The sequence below is a fragment of the Psittacula echo genome (genome assembly GCF_963264785.1).
Source record: "Psittacula echo genome assembly, chromosome: 2".
Lineage (NCBI taxonomy): Eukaryota > Metazoa > Chordata > Aves > Psittaciformes > Psittacidae > Psittacula > Psittacula echo.
The window spans coordinates 86,729,463-86,748,669 of NC_137737.1; the positions used below are offsets into that span (position 1 = coordinate 86,729,463).

Genomic DNA, 19,207 nt, shown 5'->3' on the forward strand with positions numbered 1-19,207 from the left:
TCCACCACTACAAACCCAATGGCCATGTTCACTACTCCAGTTATAAACACATCACAAACCTTTGCAGAGGGTGTCCATCCACTTCCCAAGCTCATTCCGAAGGTGTTCAGCATGAACAATTTAAAGCAGGTGTGCAAAGTGCAAGTCAAACAACAGTATAAGGTCATGTACTACTTCATCCATTAAATTCCCCATAAAAATGTACAGAAGAGTGACCGGTCTCCAAAGTTTATTAAAAATCAAAGAATAGAAAACTTTACATAAAAATATGTCAATTTTAGCTTCCACATAGTTGTCCACACAAAAAATTTAAACATGATCTCCTTTTAAACCTGTAGCACATAACCACAGTGATAGCCAGGCCAATTTATTTGGTTCACCATGACTGAAGTGTTACATGATACCACTTTTCAAATGAGTTTTGCTTTAAAATGGACACTAGTATAAGACACCAACTAAAGCCTTTGAAGGCTCTTTAATGCAGTTATGCTCAATATTGCTAGTGTGTGAAGACTAAGCAGTACAGGCTCATGTAACAGCCCTTAGATATTATTGATGAATCAGCTCACAATTTTTAAAACTTTTTTTAAATTGTGATGAGTCTGGAGCATTAAGACAAACTTTTTGCGAACAGATACGCGCTACTCTACTTTGGAATGTTGCCCTCTATCCCCTCAAAGACCTGTTCGTGTTTGACAGATTCAGTAATAACATGAACTACTTCTGCGTCAAAGGCATACAGCATATAAAAAAGCTTCATGCTTGACACCTCATTTTAATATTCAGGTATCAGTTTTAAAACCTTCTGTATCTGTACACAGTATAGATGTCCTGTTAACACGATTCTTCAGCTTTCTCTGCGAGTGGATTTACATAACTGATCTGTAGTTTTCTGTATAGCTTAAGAGCTCTCATTAAAAGAAATGTGAAGTTAGAGGGCATGAGATGTGACCTAGTCCCAGGACAACTGTGGTGCTTTAAAAACTCAGAGTTAGGCAGGATGTACATTTTTCAAAAAGTTAAAGACAGTGTTTGTCATGGCAATACACACTTGCATAGTATACCTGTATGCATCTGTAAATTTAGTGCCAGCCACTCATACTGTGTACAACACTGGGCTGTGCTCTCCTGCAATACATTAAAAGATACTTCTCGTAATGCTTAGAGCAGCTGAAGTACTTTTTATATATTTGCTCTTAACAGAACTAATGCATACTGCTATACAGATTCCTTAATGGAATCAACATATTTCCTTTCTCCACATTCCTTAAGCCGGGTACCTCTGTTTAATAATGTTGTTTGAACCCAAACATTAACAGGTTACATTACTAAAATACATCAAAGCGTGTAGTTCACAGCTTTTTAATTTCACATCAGGACTTGAACCAACCTTTTTCCCCTGCCCGTCCAAGGTTTTACTTCTGGTACTACAAATGCTGGATTTGTTGTCTAGTTAAAGGAATAAAATTAAAACTCATTGGTCAGAGCAAGACAACTGATAGAGGCCAGACAATGAGCTAAAAAACACAGGGTCAAAATGCTTTGGAGGTAATATCTTCTTAAAACCGTAAGCCAAATCGCACTTTCATTGTGAATCAAGAAGCCTCAAATTTTACCAAATGTCATGTTTGTAACACTGCTCAGACAACCTGCCAAAACTATGAACCCAACTTAGATAATGCAACCTGGGAAAGGATCTGTAAATTAAAAAAACTCTTCCCCTTAAATATAACTTATGTGACAACATGAAATTAAATTAAAAATTCCAAGTTATTGCACAAATTATACTTCCGATATTTACAGAGCAAAAAAATTCTGAACTTTGAAACACAAACAGGAGAGCAGCAAATTTACTTCTATGAATTCCCAACATGATTTGCTGCAAAGAGGGGGGAGGGGAAAAAAAAAAAAAAAAAAAAAGGGGAAATAAAGAATTCCATGGGGCTGAAGTTTCCTTCACTTCCAAAATAAAACAAAACAGAACCCACAAAGGAACAGATGTCGCCACAGCAAAAAAGCCACAGCATTTGTTAATGTCCTTGCAGTTCTATTGTCAGAGCTGCTTCGGCACTGTACGATCCATTGTGGGAAGGCAGAAAACAAACTTCCACATTTAATAAGGCTTCACAGATAAGCACAACTACTTCTTGAAGATGGGCTGAACCACCACACAAAGAAACATGCAAAGAAGTCAGCTGCAGATATTTGGCAACACCAATAAAACGATGTGCTGGACGCTGGTCTCTATCCCTCAAGTCGAGTGGCATTCCCTCAGTCTGTCTGAACAGGGAAGGTCATTTTGGCATCTGCCATTATCTGCTCAGACTAATAGGCAAACTGTCTCTGTGTTTTTTTCTCCTCCAGATATTACGATTGTACTGGTGGTGTCCTCGGTTACCAACTGGTTGCCTCATGCCTCCACTGCTGACAGGGCTGTAGCTGTTGCCTTGGTTATGAGTCCCTTTCATGGAAAACTTCATTCCACTGTGCTGCTAAAAAAAACCACAAGATAAGCACTCAGTTTAGGCATAAAAACAACTGAAACAAAATACATATTACCAGCGGTACTTCTTCAACATACAAGTGATCCCCACAGAACGCTGCTTGAAGCAACTGGTCTTTTCATGTTTGTCTAATTTTAGCTGTGCGGGTCTGATGGCACTAACAGCTTAAGGAGTGTTTTCTGAAGTAAATGTCCTGCAAATGAAATGGTATAGAATTCAAAGCATCCTTAAAACCCTTGGATCTCAGTACACAATACACCCACTTTGCATCACCCTTATAAAAACAGAGACCTTTCACATTAAATACTAGCTATGACAGTCCTGTCTATTTCAAGAGGTATCCTAGCAGGAGCATGACCAAGTGAAATACTCAATAAGACTCAGAAACATCATGGATAAATGTTAGGGTATGATCATATGAGAACATAAGTCTGCTCTGTCCATACTCCCGCTTAGTGACTGCTAAACTAGCTACGGCTTGTAAGGAGCTACTGGCCTGATCATAGGGCAATGCAGCTTCTAGACCACACCTCACATCCATAAAAAATGATAAGGAACACAGCATGATGCTTTCTTTGGAGAGAATCTCCAGTAACTTGGAACAGAAACTGGTAACAAGGTTTTAGTGTCAGCCTCAGTAAATCTACCACACCATAAGATAGTACAGGCATCCCCATTGCTTAATTATGGCCAATAATGCCCATTAATAATGCCCATTAAGGCACACAATAAATTGGTTTAATGCATATGTACTTGAAATAGGTGTAAGAATTAAGATGAAACTGACACAGAATTCTCAAATATGGGTAACTTCAACGCACATTTATTGCTGTCAGACATCAGAAAGCTTAAGATAAACAAATGACTGCCTTTAACAAAAGCTAATACATCATTTTGTCTACCGTAAGTGGTTAAACAGGAACACCACAAAGCTAACATTTGGGGCAACTGTTTATAATATGAAGTATCTTCAGCTTCTTTAGTAAACCCTATTTCCAAAGAAGGTTGGAGTAGAAAGAAATATGAGAACACCAAGCCATCATGCCAACTGAGCTCACAAAACCAGAACAGTTATTGAAGACATAATTCCATAAGCAACATTTTACTGTCAAATTTATAACTGGAGGTCTTCTGAGCATACAGAAAAACAAACTGGTGAAGACTAGTATCAAAGAAAAAAAAGTTAACTGCAAGGTAGTAAAAAAAACCCTTAAACTGCTCTTTATTTTGTAAAGTGTGTCCTAAAACCACCTAATTAACCTTCAATATGTAACTTCTAGACTCTCAAGATAGACGTGCTAGGTGCTATTCGAAGATTACCAATGGTAAAATATTCAAGGACAAAGCAATGCAATAATCAAAGAATCCCTCATTCTTAATAGACATAACTCCCCAAATCCTAATTATTGGCATATGTTGCTAAAACATCTACTAGAAGCTATTTATGAAAGTCAGCAACATGAAACTAAAATTTAGAATGCTTTATATTTTTGACACTCGATTCTCAGTAGGAAATCCAGAAAGCATTATCAAAGCAGTTTTCTGCAAAAACATCAAGATCTCATCTTTGCAAGAAACTGTCAGCCCAAGGCCTATCACTCTCTACAAGTTTAAAGTGATTCCCTCCTAATGCATTGTCTTGAAAAGTCCTTCTTTATCCTTTCTCAGCTGGCCCTTAAGTGGCTTAACAGAAGTAAACTTCACCAGACTTCACCCCATTGCCTTTCAGATGTTAAGCAGCACAAGGTCCAGCAGAGACTCCTGCAGGACTTTACTGGTGAACTCCATTTACTACAAAAATTGAATCTTAGTTTCTCATCTTCTAACTAGTTACCTGCTCACCAGAAGACACTTATCTTAATTTCTTTCAGAATCTTTGGTACAAGAAATTTACTTCATTCCTTTTGGAAATCCCAAGAGGTTGTATCAAACAGCTTTCTCTTGCCCACACACTTCTGGATATTCACATGCTCAGGACTCCCATAATCACTAGAAAATGGCATGTCTCTAAGCAGATGACAGCCACAGAGAGATTAGAAAATCAAAAAAATCCCTTCATGTGCGATATGACAGACAAATCGTTGGTTTAGATGTTTTGATTTCTTCAGATCTGTTTCTCTCAATAGGATAATCTCCTCTTCCAGCATAGGGCTATTGATGAATGACATGGTTTGGGGTTTAGTTTGTTTTGTTGGGGTTTTTTGAGAAGCCTGCTACCTTCTCTGCAAGATCGGAAAACTTCTTGTGGAGAAGTCTGCTGACAGGATAAAAAAAGCTTTCAGGTATTCTAACAGAAATGTAAGAAAAGCATGTTCCTGACCTTTACCCCAAACAGCAGCAATCTGGTGGAAACTGAATTATCAAGTAATTATTTGCTAAGGAAATGAAACTTTTGTATAGTAAATTTGCCAGTATTGAAGAATAAAAATGCTGAAATTCAAAGATCATCAATATTGAAAAGGAAAATTTATAGCCAAAAATAAATGACCTACACTTTGAAATAACCCAAGTAACACCGAGCTGAAGTCTAAACATAAACAGGTTATTAAATTGTTTGTGTTTCTTTTTTTTGCTTTCTAGCATCTCTGAAGTAAGCAGACAAAAAAGGAGAGAAGTGTGAAACTAAAGTATCAGTACTCTAAGTACTCTAAGTACTCTAAGAGATTATACATACAGTGCTCAAAAATAATTGGCATGAACCTACAAAGCTAAAGAAAGTTTAGAAAAGTCATAAGACCATTTGAAAGATCAAGTATTTACTATTTTGTTATTAAAACTACAGGATTGATGGCTGTAGTCTTACGTAGTCTTACATAGTCTTATAGTCAACATAACTGAATCTAGTGTGCAGTTGATCAGAATTGCTATCAAACTCATGATCAAAATCATTCCACGTGAAATATTAGAGTAGTATTCAGAAGAACTTTAATGCATCATTAACATTTTAAGTATCCCCTTAAATACCTTAATATACATCCTCAAAATATTTTATATAGTTCAATTTCTCGCCCTATTTCCAAATTCTCTATTATAGGCTTGAAGCAAAACAACCCATAAGGAACCCTTTTTTAAAGGATTTATGTTCACTTTCCCACTTTTGGAGCATAACAACATCTGGAAATATATTAAAAAACACATCTTGCATGCAAGTAACGTTTAACTTCTTGTTCTTCATGAAATACATTTACTGTTTTGAAGAGAAAGAACAGGTAATGACCTAATCAACATTTTAGTCATTACTGCACAAGCAATAAATCAAGTATTGGGCAACAATTCAACCTAGCTTTATTATTTTAAATTAGTTAACAGGATTCTACAGGATGTTGGCACCAGCTACCTGGATGCTCTCTTAAGCTGGGAAGATTTTATGACAGGTTTAGATTTGTAAGCTCAAGTACAGCAAAACCAAAATAAGTTCTTACTCAAGTTGTTTAGAAGTGGTGAACTGGGGAAATAAGGCCCAAATCACTGCAAACATCAGACACTTTTCCTATTTTGGGGCCCCTTGATTGCACCTAACTGGCTATTTTCATTAATCCTACACAAATTTTCTAAAACAAGCCAAAATCCCTTTCTGCTCCCATTAAAAGGAGAAAACAGCATTTATACAATCAGCTGAGAGAGCAGCAAAGAGGAAAAAAATAAAAAAATCAATATGGAGTCTAGAAAGAGCTCAAAGGCAAGAAAAGTTCTAGATGTTTCTTACCCAGAGAATGAAAGACTCAAAACCACAAAGGAGCAAGTTACATTATTCATTTCTTATTTTACTTCATGCGGTAGCTCTGTCAGTAGCCTGTAACAAAGCTTTCAGTTCTCTTCACCTTTAACAACAGGTTAGACAGCTATTAATATGACCAGTTCAAAGATAAGCTAGTATTTGAGATCAGAGGGCCTAGTCCCCAGAATGAGTGACTGATGTAGATACTACCATCACAATCTGAGCATATTATTTAACTACCTTATGATAAAGGAAAGAATCTGACACACAAAATAAAGACCCTTTTTGATCCTGTCACCAGTCAAGTTTCAAAAAGGAGAGGCTAGAGTCAAAACACCACTGTAAGACAGAACTTGTACTTCAACTTCGCTACTGCTGTGACACGGGCCATGAAGTGTTATCTGCATACTTGTCATTAAGCAGAACAGGAGATAATAGCTTCTCTAACATAAAGCTGACAATTTTAGACCTTAAACAGAAATCAAACCTCACTGAGATTTCTCACTTTTTCATTTGGAACAAAAGCGTATTATTATAGTGAGCAGACCCAAAACACTTTCCAAATTATGAGCTGATATCAATACAGTATGTGTGAAAGTCAGTAGAGGAGATGCATATGTGAATAAACAGATCAATCTCAATTTGGGAGCAACAATCTGATTACAGTGACATTGGAAGGTAAAGGTGCACTATACAAACAAAAATCAGGTATTGCTTCTACACTTCCATAAGTAACCTTCACTTATGATAGGTTTATTTATGTTCCTAGAAACTACTATTTAGACTTTGTGTTTTTCCTGCAACTCAAAAAGCATTCAAGAAGCAATCACCAAGGTGGCCAGGGACTTTCAGACGGTCATGTAAACATCTAGGCTGGATGTTTATATGGAGACCTCTGGAGATTAATTTAACCCAACCTTCTGGTGTAGATTAAGTCAGATTAGGTTATCCAGGGTCTAATCAAGATGAGCCACTTTCCATACACAGAAGGATATCACCATACAAAGACTGTTTATATAAATATACAACAATCGAAGATAAAAAATATCTTAAGGATGGTTTTCAGCTGAACAACCTCTGAAACACAGATAAAGCTTTTTTCTTCTCTCTGCTCTTTAGGAAAGGAAATAAAATATCATCTTTTCCTAAGTCTGCATGCATTAAATCAAAAACCAATGTTCTGTCATACACAGAAGATGGAAGTCTGACATTTAGAATCAAAACTGCTTCCATAGTAGTAGTATCCTCCTTCTTTTGCCTAAGAAAAGGCATGAACACCGAAAAAGTATTCCACTGTAATTGAGAACACTCTAAAAACATAAAAAAATGCTATTTGGTTGACTGAAAAACCTTCAGTACCTAAACACCTTAATGATGCCACTTAAATCTTCATTGGTGACTAAGTGACCAGCAATCCATGAACAAATTGAACTATTTCATCTCAAAATAACACGCAAAGTAGTCCTTTCTTTCCTGTAGGAAGTCATGAAGCAATTTCTGCCCCCTCCATTCATCTGCACATGCATGCCAATACCTGGTTTTCTGCTTATTCCAGTGGGTAGCATTGCTTTGTGAATGGTTCTGCCCTCCAAAGTGAAATTTCAAGCTGTTTGTCAGCAAAGCACAAGAATGATTACCTTGAAAAACTGATTATGATGATCCCAAAAAGCACACAGACCTGCATCAGGAGCTTAATTAGTCCCTGAACTATCTGGAAATTCTCCAATTAATTATGCAGTACATAAACAGAACTGGTAATCACACCAAAGCCATTTCAAAAAAAAAGAAAGTATTAGGAAGCTCTAATGGCATAAAATTCGTCAGAAGGCTGCAACTTGTTCAATATAAAGTTAGTGCTCTTGACACTGACACCTTCTCCTGAGGGCAGTACTGGACACCTAGGTACTGCTTCCAAGCTGAACTGAGAGCAGAGAAAGTTGCCAGGGAAAAGGCTGAAGAGACCATTCAGACAAATTAATCCCTTTCAAAGACCTTTTTAATATGAAAGAACATTTGCTGTTACATAAAAGGCTTGCCCATGTTCAAGTCTATCAGAATAGGAGTCCTCTGAGCTAGTAAAATGTGCCCATTAAAAGTTAAACTAGGATGGTCTTAAATTACTACAAAATCAACTACAAAAGGAAACACACCAACCTAATCCAGCTCAGTCATGCTCCAAAAAGTAACAAATTAAAAGGAGACGTTTAGAGCATTCTGGGTAGAATTATTTAATTTCCCACTTCTGGCATTGTCATAATCCTTATGAAAAAAGAATATACCTACTTCACAATACATAAGCTTTTGGTAAATTCAATGCAAAAAAACCCATCATCCCATTTCTGGATCTGGAACTGCAGATAGCAACAAAGTCCTACGATTTAACATGAATCTCAAAGACACATCTTTGTCAAACGAAAGTCACAGAAAACTTCTTGATTTTTAACATGTACTGTACGAACTACTAAAGGAACAGTTAACAAGTACTGGAAAGGACAGCCAAGCAACAGAAAGCCAGAAAAAGTGCTACAAAGCAGTTGTTTTCCAAGACTCAGCATTCCAACAGGGATCCAAAACTCATGCAATACGTTGCCTCTTCACAACTAAGGCAAAAACTCTGGATGCCAGCTTGTTTTGTACCAGCAACTGCAAGTCTCAAAACTGGATTTTTTATTTTGTCATTTTGATGAAGTTAAGCTCCACAGTACCTCCTCAAAAAAGCAGAGCTGTGAAGGGAAAGAATAAACTATACTAGGTTTGTATTTTAGATGAAATTTAACTTAAATTAGCTCTCCAGTTTTATTTAAAAAAAACTCACAAAGTTTCAGACTGTACACTAGCATGTGAATACTCAATTGCAGACACTAAAAAGCACTATACTCTTCTATTAGATTCTCACTAATAGAAAACATTTCCTGTACAGGTAAGCTGGTTTTGCCTAGGTAGGGGAGGACAGGTAAAGGGGAGAAGAGTAGGCAAGAATGTGTGTCATCACTTAGAAAATTAAAACAAAAGGCATACCTCGATATACAGATAGGGCTTAGTAGATGACTGAGGATTGCAGAGGCAGCTGGAAAGAACATGTGGTAACGGCTATCAAAGATGGTGCCCCTTTTATGTTAACCTGCCTGCAAGGAAATAGTGGAATACAAAGGGAAAGTATCCTGATCTAAAGGAAAGAGAGTGAAAAACATTTCAGTGAAGTGCCTAAAACAAGTGCTTGTGTACTGACTAAGAAGAATTTGGGCATCAAGTTGTAACACGCCTCTAACTCAATCGTGATATTACTGAACACTGAAAATGTTTCCAGATAACATACAACATTCATCTAAGAGATTCAACCTTTCAAGCACACATTTAGGGTTGTTTTGGGGTTTTTTTGTTCTGTAGCAAGTGGCAGTGACAATATCTAGACATACAAGTCAAACTCACAAGCTGAATTAAAAGTACTCCCTTACATGCCAGGCTTCAAGTATTTTGATCAGCAGCACAAACTTCAGCATTAGGTCAGCAGCTAGGGAGCTGATACCAGGGCCATACTAGTTAACATCTTCATTAATAACCCGGATTATGGGAGAGGTGACCCTTGGCATGGCTGCAGATACAAAATCGGAAGGAGTAGTTGATACATAAGACAGTTTTGCTGCCAGAAAGAGAAATTGCATGAGGCTGGAGACAGGTTTGCAGGAATCTCACGAAGTTTGAAAAAGGAAGATGCTAAATTCTGCCCTTGGGAAGGAATAATCTCATGCACCAGTACACACTGGGCAATGACCAGCTGAGAGGAAGCCTGGCATAAATCACTGGGGATTCTCAGTGGACAAGCTGAACATCAGACAGCAACATGCTTCAGCATCAACGAAGAACAGCAACATCCTGAGCTGTATTAGGAAGAATATCTCTAACAGGTGAAGGGAGGTGATCATTTCCCCTCAGCTCAGCACTGGTGAGGTCCCATACAGAGTGGTGGGCCAAGATCTGGGCTCCCGAGTAACAAACAGACATAGGCATATGGGAGTGAGTCCAATGAAGTTTCATGAAGATAAATAACGTCCAAAACATTTGTGATACAAGGAAATAATGACACAGCTAAGGCTATTCTTATCTCAAAAAGAGGGAGCTTGGGAAGGATCTTATTGATGGGTCTAATGAGACAGGTAAAGAAGGTGGAGCAGATTCTTCTCCCACAAAAGGAACAAGAAGCAATGGGTATAAGCTTAATGCAGAGAATGCCATCTAAATTTAAGAAAAACCTTTTATTAGAACAAATTGCCCAGAGCCCCTGGGGATCTCCATCCTCAGAGACTCAAAACCCCAAATAAAATAAAAAAGGACAAGGTCATTAGGTTGAAAATATCCTGGGCCTAGATTCCCAAGGACTGACAGAAAAAGGAAAAAAGAACCTGACCAAAACTAGGTTTCAAAGAAACCAGCTCATTATTTTGTTACTATATGCAACCTACAACCCACAACTTGCATTAAAGCTTATGTGAGGCAGCTGTTCTGACTAATCATTTTAATAATTAAGATTGAGGGAATGTTTTCCTACAGATAGAGGTACTGAGGCTATTAAGAAAACTGAGGATTTTTCTTCTTCTACTATAATGGATACATTAGCTAAAATACTTCAGGCTAGTTTAGTAACATACAGTTTCTCTGTACATTCACCTCCCAACACATTTAAGCATACATTTAATATTTCAGTAAAAATTCTTGTTCACATGTCCATAATTGATTTTCTATCTTTAAAATGTATTACAGAAAGTTAAAAGTGTAGTCAGATCTATTCTAATAATTCAAAATCAAGACAACTAGACACGCCTGGACAGGTCAGTACTATTACTTCAGATACTTCAAAAACTAGCTTACAGATACAACACCTACATGAAGTTTCTGTTTCAAGAACAGGAAGTTAAATAGCCTAGAGATCTGCAGACAACCCACTGCTTAGGAGCTTGAAATACAACTTAAGGAGTCAGACATCTGACACTACCTTCAACTTACTCCTAGGTGTCAGCGAAGGCTATTATATTCAGAGATGCATCTCAACCACCAAACCCTTTCCCACCCGTTCTTCTCCCCACACTTTCGACATGACAGATAAGCACTTTTATGATTACATGAAGTTTGGCACATTGAAGTCTGGCACATGCTATATATGAAGGTTATCTTCAGAGGCTTTCAGACTGACAGCACAGTGCAAATGATCTCCACTTCTGATTTGATTGCTTTCTCATGACAAAGTTGCTCCATTTAGTTGGCTCATACCTGATTACTGGCGGCCATTATCAAGGTTCTCGTAGGCGCAGATTGGGGTTTACCACTTGGCATAGGCAATGCTGGTGGTAAACTGGCCATAAGCTGAGTCGGTGCTTGCAGACTGAACTGGTAAACATTAGGAGCTGTGCAAGGTGGTGTATCAGAATCCTTTTGGCAGAGAAAAAGGGGAAAAGAAAAGCAACTTTACAGAAAGCACAGTATATACAGACTATGCATGTGAAAATGCACCCAAATATCAACTCATGTGAATACCGTAAAATTTGTTTTTTTCCAATGGTAAAAACAAAACACAAGCCAGCACTATGTTTATTTTACACTTTTGTCAAAAGTTTAATTGAACCTGCATCAAGGAGACAATGTCAACAGGCTATGGCAATCACAGATCAGTTCCATTTAGTGCAATCTAAAGCCACAGTTACGTCTCTACCAAATCTGAATTAAAAGATGGGAAAACTAAGGTTGGGGGGGAAAAAAAAAAAACAAACAGAACAAGAACAGCAACACTGTTAGTGATACAAGGGCTAGAATTTTAGGAGCCATGACAGAATCAGTCCTCTGAAAAGTGTTCTGGATTGTACATATCTGTACAGCAAAGTTACTCACTGTAATTGTTATAGTCTTCTCCCATCCTACCCAGCAACAGCAAAGTTAGGGCTCCACCTACCAAGAAACAAGGAGATGGTCTGCCAGTCAAGACTAGTATATGTGCACCAGTCACCCGCTTTACTGCCAGTTAAGAGTTCTGCTCCCCTCACTTTCCACTGCGTATCTCAGAGACAATTCTTCAGACGAAGCAAGATGGATGCAGGATTACAGGAAAAGATACTTAAATGGAACTGGTATTACTGATTACTGTTCCTCCTTCTTTCCAACCTGACCAACAGCAGTTACAGATGCATCATAAGCCATCATACTGGTGATGTTAAAATACTGTGTGCCTGGAGCACTTAGCAGACAACAGGCAAGGAGGCAAGCACAAATGCAGGTTTTTATATGAATCACTGAACTCTGAGACCACCCAACTGACTGCCTCAATTCTTAAATGACCAATTATTTTGTAAGTTGAGAAAGTTGAAAGGCAAGCCACAGTCTTGTGAAACAACTCTGAACACAGATCCTGCATGACTTATTTTTCAGCCATAACACAACGGCAACAAGTAAGTAGCTTTCTCTGCGTTTCACTGCTGCTTTTCATTTCCCCCTTAACTCCAAATTTTTCTGAACTTGAAAATAATGGGAAAAAAAAAATATTCTTTATCTCAAACCGCTAGTGCTTTTCCATTCCCAGCCATCTGGCTCTAAGTATAGCAAAAGATGGGGCCAATTTGTAGTTTAGGAGTTACCATATTAAAATACATTACTTGGATCATCAAGGATCTTTACTGTTAAAGTAATTACTGAAATATTCTATTGCTCTTTCTTTAAAGACTAATTGCTCGGAAGCAAAGACACTTCACTTAAACCAAGCAAAATTTAAATAGACCTCCAGCACTACTAGTTGACCTCATATGGCCTTGCTTTCTAAATTAGATTCTTCAGTTAGAGAACAGGCTGTCTAGGAAAATATTTTCAAAAACAGAAACAATAAATATTTTAGAGCTTTCCTTGGGAAAAGAAGATCATTTAAGAGAGATTGACAGTTGTGAGTATCAAGCAGCCTAAGCAACAAACTATTAGAAAGCAAGCAGTTTTCACTTCACAGCTGAAGTGAGCACTCACAGTAGAAACAGTCTTCAATGAAACTGTCAGCTATCAGAACAATCACTCCTTTATTGGTCCATATAAAGCTGTGCTTACTTAAAAGTAAGCTCTAGAAAGAATAGAGCTGCTCTCCTACTAGGCCAGCTAGTGGTAAAAGTTACAGTACACCTTTGTGAAGCTGTTTCAGGTATTTGCATCATGAACTCACTACAGACCCATCATACACTCGTATCAAGAATCCATGCAGAAATTTAAGTCATTTATGAAATCAGACGTTTACCATTTAATAAACATGTTCAACATTCGAGCAACTAGATGAAGCACTGATCAAAAAATTAAGCCCAGTTATATACACATGCAAAGTTGACTGCCTGGGTGAGATGGCTTTTTTCTCATTTGCCCAACCCTATGATATTAGCCACAGGAACAGGCTAAGGTCTCCACCAAGATTAAGCTGATACATTAATTAATTACATGGTAGAGTCAGATACAGGGGCAAGAACTTGGATTTCTATGCTGAAGTTTCTTTAAACATTATTGGTCATGGAATTATTAATAAGCTTATTAAAAAAAGGAGTGAAAAATAGAGAGGGGGTAGTCATGTTTGACCAAACAACTCCTGAGCCTGTTCACAAGTCACCATGAGCAGGAAGGTAAGAGAAAAAAGGGGATTGTACTGTCTATCCAAACCAATTCATTATCTTCTGCAATGGAACCTTCACAAACCTGATTAAAGAACAGTTTTTGTCTCTACTTAAAGACTCTTATTTTTCTCTTCTGCTTAGATACAATTAGACCCCTTGAAGAGTCACATACCTAGCCCATTTGGGACACTTCCCATTTATAAGATTTCTAAAGGGTTTGTGCAACAAAAAGTTAACTCCCATATGGAAGCAGAAGCAGATGGAAGACAAAAGGGAGTCATATGGTTTAACTGAGACTAGATAAATTTCAGCACAAGGAAGCTTGTGTTGCTTTATTTAAATTTTGTAACGAGTATGTTCTTCTGCCTCAATGTTATTTACCAATACATGTCTCATACAAGCAGACTGTATTTCTCCTGGATTGCTATATGGAGCTGATATAATGATTCAGCAGCATCAAAATTCTTTAGTGAGAAAGAGCATTACCTTTCTTACTCAAACTGAAAGGTTAACCTCAGTGATGAGAAAATTGAGCTCAATGTGAACAAAAGTTATTTCCCACAAGCACTGCCTAAACTGAGGGATTAAGCCTTACTTGGTCTTCTGGACAGGATTCTGAAGTGTGAAGTATAAACTTGAAGCATTACAGAAGGCTCAGAAAATCTTCAGGTAAGTAAATGCACACAGGTAATAATGCTGACACTTTAGATCCATGTCTGGAAGACAAAAGACCTAACCCATACTAGGGCAAGGGCTACAGAGCCCTTTTTTACATTGTTTACATTTTTTACATTGTAAAAATATTAATGTAAAATAAAGGGGTAAGATCCCTCAACTGATTTTAGCTAATAATCTAAGGATAAAAGCTACAAGGACTGCACTAAGAGCCAAGGTACGTTCCTGATGTCTTGAATATTATTACTATGGATGCCAATCCCTCATCCTGCAAGGAAAAAATCATCTAGAGATGCTTCTGGAGAAAAGGGGGCCTACAAGAATACCAGAGAGGGACTCATCATCAGGGACTGTAGCGATAGGACAAGGCGTAATGGGTTTAAACTTAAACATGGGAATTTCAGGTACAGGTTCAGGTACCTGCCAGATACAGGTTTCTCCTACTGGGAAGGTTCCACTTTAAAACATACTCTTTAAGCCAGTTTCAACTTCCTGAGTAAGAACTTAGTACCTGGAAGGCAGATTTCTACTATTCATAGCCCTGATTACCGAAGAGTCAGGTCTTTAATTTACCTTTATATTATAGAAAGAAGACAAATTACAGAAGACACCTAGAAACTCAAATGTTACTGATGAACTCTCATTTAATTGCAAATTTTGCTTGAGAAATGGGATTCTCTAGCCTCCTGTCTAGACAGAAATAGTGAAATACTGCATTCATATGAAAGATGAAGAGCTGAAGCAATCTTACAATCCAAATTTGTCTTCCTGACATTGGAAGAGAACTAAACAAAAGATCCTTCACTGTTCTGCAAAATGCATCTCCCATTATAACTCCCAGAACCTCATCAGCAAGAAAATACTCATCAGGAGCTCCTTATTAATTAGGTCTGGCTATAGCATCTTATTTCAACTTCATTAATAACTCCAGGCTTAAGATACAAGACAAACTGTACTGGTACATTAATTCCTCAAGACAATAGTCCAGTTCCCATAACTTTCACGTGCACTCAGTTATAAGCTTTCTTTCCATGATTCTATATGCATGAAAAAGTGGTGCCTTCTGCTTTGTCTCATGATGTAGTGAGCTAACAAGTTTCAATTGAGTAACAACAGCTACCATTTTGAGCTTTCCATTTCCAAGACAATTTCTTTTTAAAAGCTGGAGATTAATTCCCAGTCTGCCAACTTTTGGCCCAATGGTGAGAGTCTAACTATCCTAGGAGTCAGTATTCAGAAATCAAAACTTAAACAATAGAATGCACTCTTCCTCCTAATGTGACAGATTTGAGTTTTACACCCCACTCCCCACCCCCTCAAGAATGAAGTACAGAGGTTTGGGCAAATAGGTTCTTAATGTTTCCATTCTCCAAACTTCTCCCACTAATTAAACATTTTTTTCCCTTTCCCACAACATTCAAGAGCTGGAAGCTGTGAGAGAACAATGACTATTTCAGTAAAAACTGTTCCATCTTTGAAAGAAAAGAACTGAAAATAGTGAGATAATTGGTGTTTATAGTTGATGCTTTACACTATATAGATTTTTTCATGTGTTCCTCTCCTTTCTCACAATTAAAGTGATTTAACAGGTAATTGCTGCCAACCAGTCTTAGTCCTTTTCCCTCTTTTCCTATTCTGGTCTTCTCTTTTATACCTGAACTAGCATTTGACATACGTATAAGCCAACTCATAGAGGTGAACCACAGAAATAGTAATCACCTTGTTACTAGCTTCACCTTCCGAATCAGTTTGACACCGAATTAGGTGAATACCAGTGCAGAAAAGCAGGAGCAGCCAGTGAACAGAAGTATCCCTAGCAAAGGCATCAAACTACTGGATTGTCTTAGAAAAAGTGTAAAACCACATTCCTTGGAACACAGAGCGACACCACAAAACTTCATGCATTTCATAGTTTAGGGCCACACACAAGAAAGAGAACTTCAATGCATGCTCTTGCTTGAATGGCTTTAGCCCCAGCATACTTTGCTTCCAAGGTGATTTCATGAATTATACACGCACACACCCCCCATCTCATTTCTTCCACATCAGCTTGTGCCATTTCTCCTTTTGGTGGGTGGAGCCATAACTTTAACTATGCTGTAAATAAAGTTGAACTGAGATGAACAGCATTTCTACTTCTTATAGGCAGTCATGGGATAGAGAATTTGCATCAATTCTTGCATCGATCAGTTGCACCATTTCCATTTCCTGGCCTATAAACAATACAAAACAGTCTCAAGTAAAAAACAAACACAAAAAAAAAAAAAAAAAAAGAGCAATTGGCTGATTTTTCTGGCTCTAAGTCAACTTCATTACAAAAAGAAAATATTGTGGTCATTGTGCTTACAGGAGGGGAAAAGTGAAAGAAGAGATATAATAAACACAAGCAAACTGAAAAATATGCAGCCTTCAAAAGCATTAGTGTTTGTTTTAACAGAAAGACAACTAAAGTGTAATCTAATTAGTATCTACCAAAATTAAATATAAGCACAGCACGCCTTTAACATCACCACATTATATCCTGTGAGGTCTGACTGTGGGCTTATTCCATGTTTTATCAGTATTCACTGCATTTCAGACAAGCCATATTAAATAAAGGTCCCAGAAAAATGTAATTTCAAACTTCCTTTGTTACCACTAATATTTAAATTTCACAGGCTTTCAATTGGTCTGTATTGTTAACAATACAGTAATAATTTAACTTTGTGTTTTTCAAGTTAAGCAACTACAGGACTCATAACGTAAGCTGAACATATACCACACTAGAACAGAAATATTGAATTTAGGTTTTTCTTCCATCCTAAAATGGCTTAAGTACCTGTTTGGTTTTGGGGGGGTTTATTTGGTTTTTCTTTCAGGGTAGGGAATGTTAATGTATGGCAGAATACGACTAGCCTTTGGCATGAGAAAGTAGTGTGAGCTAGACTTACAAAACTGTGTGCTTCTCTCTAGCACCATAGCAGTAAAACTCAATTTTATTTGCCAATTTACACATTTGATCTTTACCCTTTGCTGCTTAGAATAACTTAATGACATTACTTTACAATTGTGTTCAAAATTGTTCCTCCTGCAGCTCTGCATAAATTTACTTCCAGTGGGTTCAAATAAAAGAGTGCTCTAGCAACTGAGACAGAAGAACTGAAAGAGAGCATGAGACAGTATAAAACAGCACATGGTCAGAGATATGGGTTAAAAACACAAATATGAGACTATATGGTGAAAGAGGAAAACAGGCAAAAGCAGCACTGGAAAAATTTGCTCTCCTCTGGTCTACAGAAACTGTTAGTAATCTGCACAGCAAGAATAGGAAAAGGTTTTAAATTATTTGGGGCTTAAACTCTTAAATTCCCTAAATCAAATGTCAATCAAATTCTTTTTCCTGGTATCATCAGGTTGTCTGTGTTTGCATGCTCAAGGGTTGCCCACTGCTTTATCTGGAGACAACCTGGCTGCAAGTCTGTACTTTTATCTTTTTTTAAAGACTAAACATTATGAGGCCCACTTTTTAGAGCACTTACCTCTATTTGTTCAGGATAGAAAAAAAAAAAAAAAAAAGTAAAATCTGCATTCTTGTACAAAAGATGATCATCTATACATATATTTGAATTCTTACTTTGCTTAGGACATGTAAATATTCAGGCATGTAGAAAGAAGGAAAATCTTTGTAGCTCTTGTTCTTGGACAACTCCAGGCCACCCCCCTTCTCCCCCTCCCTACACACACAATTTCAACTGGAACCATACATATTAATCAGTCATCAAGACAGATTTAACAAGGCTACAAGAAGAGCTGTTACAGTAACTACTCTGAAGTGTCTGTCCCTGTACTGCAGATAAGCACATGCCTTACACCTGCAAATTTAATCGCTTTAAAAAGCTCAACATTTACTAGGACAAGATACATTACATACTCTCATCTCTAATGGTGAATAGGGAAGTACAACAGCTCCTGCTAATAAGCTGAAATTCACAGTCTTTGACTACTAGGAAGGAAAGGGAGACAGTGATAACTTCATTAAGCATTTGAGTTCAAGTACTAAGCCACAACTATTACAGAGCAAGTAACAGTTTTAAAGTCAGTGCGGATCTTGTAAGCATTCAGCAGAATGACAGGAATAATGAGTACTAATCAGTCATATTTATATACTACTCTCACATGTAAGCATCTGATCAAAGTACTGAGTACGTAATATACTTGAAGACAGTGCAAAGACACATTCCATGAAACACTTAAGGTACTGCTCGGCCTATCCCTGGGAGGATGGGGTAGAGATATCCTCCCATATCCTATGGGATATGCTCCCATATCCTATGGGAGCAGAACAGTGGGCAGATGAAGCACTGACATTCTGATGGAAGATTGTTATAAAGCCTGAACAGCAATGGCTACATCCAAGATTTCAGGAACAGTTGGAAAGAACATACTATAAATGTTAAGAAGTTAAATAGAGGCAAGGATTGTGTTCTCCCCCAGACTAGGCTACATTGGTACTTTGTTCACTGAAACTTCAACTACCTTGACACGACTGCATGGTCTTGAGAAGTCAGAATTCTTCACAAACTAATCTTGCCTCAGAAGCCCAAAGAACATTATCACCTGAAACACTGAGATAAGGTGTATGAGATTTCTTAGATCCAAACTTCTAACAGACAACTTTGAGATTCTGTGCTGGACTGGATATGAGATTA

General features: G+C 37.6%; 1 protein-coding gene across 8 annotated transcripts in view; it reads right to left on the reverse strand.

The window, feature by feature from the left end:
- Positions 1-212: 212 nt before the first annotated feature.
- Positions 213-19,207, reverse strand: part of TENT4A (terminal nucleotidyltransferase 4A) — a 58,872-nt gene continuing 39,877 nt past the window's right edge. For 2 of the 8 annotated variants that reach the window (XM_080609928.1, XM_080609926.1), the window contains 2 exons: positions 11,488-11,646; positions 213-2,492 (listed from right to left, as the gene is read on the reverse strand). In XM_080609928.1, coding sequence (XP_080466054.1) covers positions 2,313-2,492; positions 11,488-11,646 — 339 coding nt within the window. In that variant the 3' untranslated portion in view covers positions 213-2,312. Of the gene's footprint in view, positions 2,493-11,487; positions 11,647-12,102; positions 12,160-15,881; positions 16,733-19,207 lie in introns of those variants that run through there. The other 6 variants (XM_080609927.1, XM_080609931.1, XM_080609929.1 and 3 more) reach the window with 6 other exon arrangements.